The following is a 1,627-nucleotide window of genomic DNA, read 5'->3' on the forward strand; positions in this document are numbered from 1 at the left end:
TTTATCAGTGGCACATGAAATGGAGGGGAAGCGTAAGGTGGTCTGGGTAAATGCACACTCACCCCACCCATTCTGGCTTTGTGCTGTTGGGACTGTAGGCTGGGGGGAAAAGGCTGTGCAGAAGGGGTTCTTTTGTTGCTGTGCTTTGTGGACAATAGCACAGTGCTCAGCCTCTCCCTCCTCCATGCTAAACACGAGCAGAGTGAGCTCATCACATTTCAAGGAATCTCCCAAGGCCTCGACCTGCTCTCAGAATGCCTGTGTGTGAATGGAGAGTGCCCCCTGCTGGCGAATGTCTGCCAGTTTATGTGAAAACCTCAGTCACAATGACAGAACATTTCGTTACCTTTCAGACATGCATTCATTTGAGAGGAATATGTATGAATGTTTCTTTCTTCCATTTCCTTCTCATTCTGAAGTACAGCAGTTCCATCTTGAGAAGCTGAACTGTGTTTCGCATCAAGGCTCAGGCTCTGTCGCACTTTTATTGTCCCTCTTTATGGTATATATGGTTTATGTTAAGTCCAATCCTAACTCTCTTTTTTTTCTCTTTTTCAGAGGATGTTCTCAGCAAGGATGCTGGAGAGTGTGCAATCTGCCTGGAGGAGCTGGTGCAAGGGGACACCATCGCCCGCCTGCCCTGCCTCTGCATCTACCACAAAGGGTGAGGAGCTCACGCTCACACCATCCTGTCATCAGTCTGATTCAGTCTAAGACCCCTCTTTCTCTTGTCTCTATCCTTCTGTCATTTTGGACGAAAGTCAAACAGTTCAATTATTCAGTCAGCATAATTACCAAGTAATAATATTGAATGTACTAAATATCAGCTTGGCACATAGAAGTAGTTCCGAGTCATTGCCTGCAAGAAATAATTATGATACGCAAAATCTCAAAAATCTCAAGAGGTTCTCCAATGTAGATGATGGTAAATGACAATGTTTGATGATGGAAGATTACAAAGTGTGTGTGTGTGTGTGTGTGTGTGTGTGTGTGTGTGTGTGTGTGTGTGTGTGTGTGTGTGTGTGTGTGTGTGTGTGTGTGTGTGTGCGTGTGCGTGTGCGTGTGCATGTGTGTGTGTGACCTATTCTCCCTTCTGACCTTTTTCCCCTGCCTTTGTTCCCCTGGTCAGGTGCATTGACGAATGGTTTGAGGTAAACAGGTCATGTCCAGAGCACCCCTCTGACTGAGGAGCTACTGCTCTTTTGCACAGGTGAGCTGGCAGCACTGGTGTCGGGGCTCTCATTGTCAGAGAGAAAGAGGAAGCTGCTTGCCCAGCTGCTTGCATAATCACAAAACTGCAGAAAACGGGAAGCCACAGCTCTTTTGAAACTAACTTTAAATGTTGCTGGGAAATGTTACTTCTCCTTTCCTGCACAACTCCAAGTGATCTGTGCAAAAGGTTTTGTGTTTGTGTGTTTGTGTGTTTGTGTGTGTGTGTGTGTTGGTGTGTGTGTGTTTCTGTGTGTGTGTTTCTGTTTGTGTGTGTTTAATATAAATCTTGTCTATCTATTCATTCATGTTCCTGTCTTGTCCTAGGTCCTGAACTTCCTGGTGGAGACAGAGCGATCTGCTCCTGTAACAGACAGCAATGTGAAACCCTTACCCCTCAGACTGCTGTGACACTGTG

The 1,627-nt window shown here is 45.9% G+C and overlaps 1 protein-coding gene across 1 annotated transcript in view; it reads left to right on the forward strand.

Moving 5' to 3' along the window:
* znrf2b (zinc and ring finger 2b) overlaps positions 1-1,627 on the forward strand; it is a gene marked incomplete at both ends in the record, with an annotated part of 80,544 nt that extends 78,917 nt beyond the window's left edge. The window contains 3 exons of the mRNA XM_080858485.1: positions 559-664; positions 1,130-1,210; positions 1,537-1,627. Coding sequence (XP_080714611.1) covers positions 559-664; positions 1,130-1,187 — 164 coding nt within the window. The remainder of the gene's footprint in view (positions 1-558; positions 665-1,129; positions 1,211-1,536) is intronic.

This window comes from Sprattus sprattus (assembly GCF_963457725.1).
Source record: "Sprattus sprattus genome assembly, chromosome: 19".
Classification (NCBI taxonomy): domain Eukaryota; kingdom Metazoa; phylum Chordata; class Actinopteri; order Clupeiformes; family Clupeidae; genus Sprattus; species Sprattus sprattus.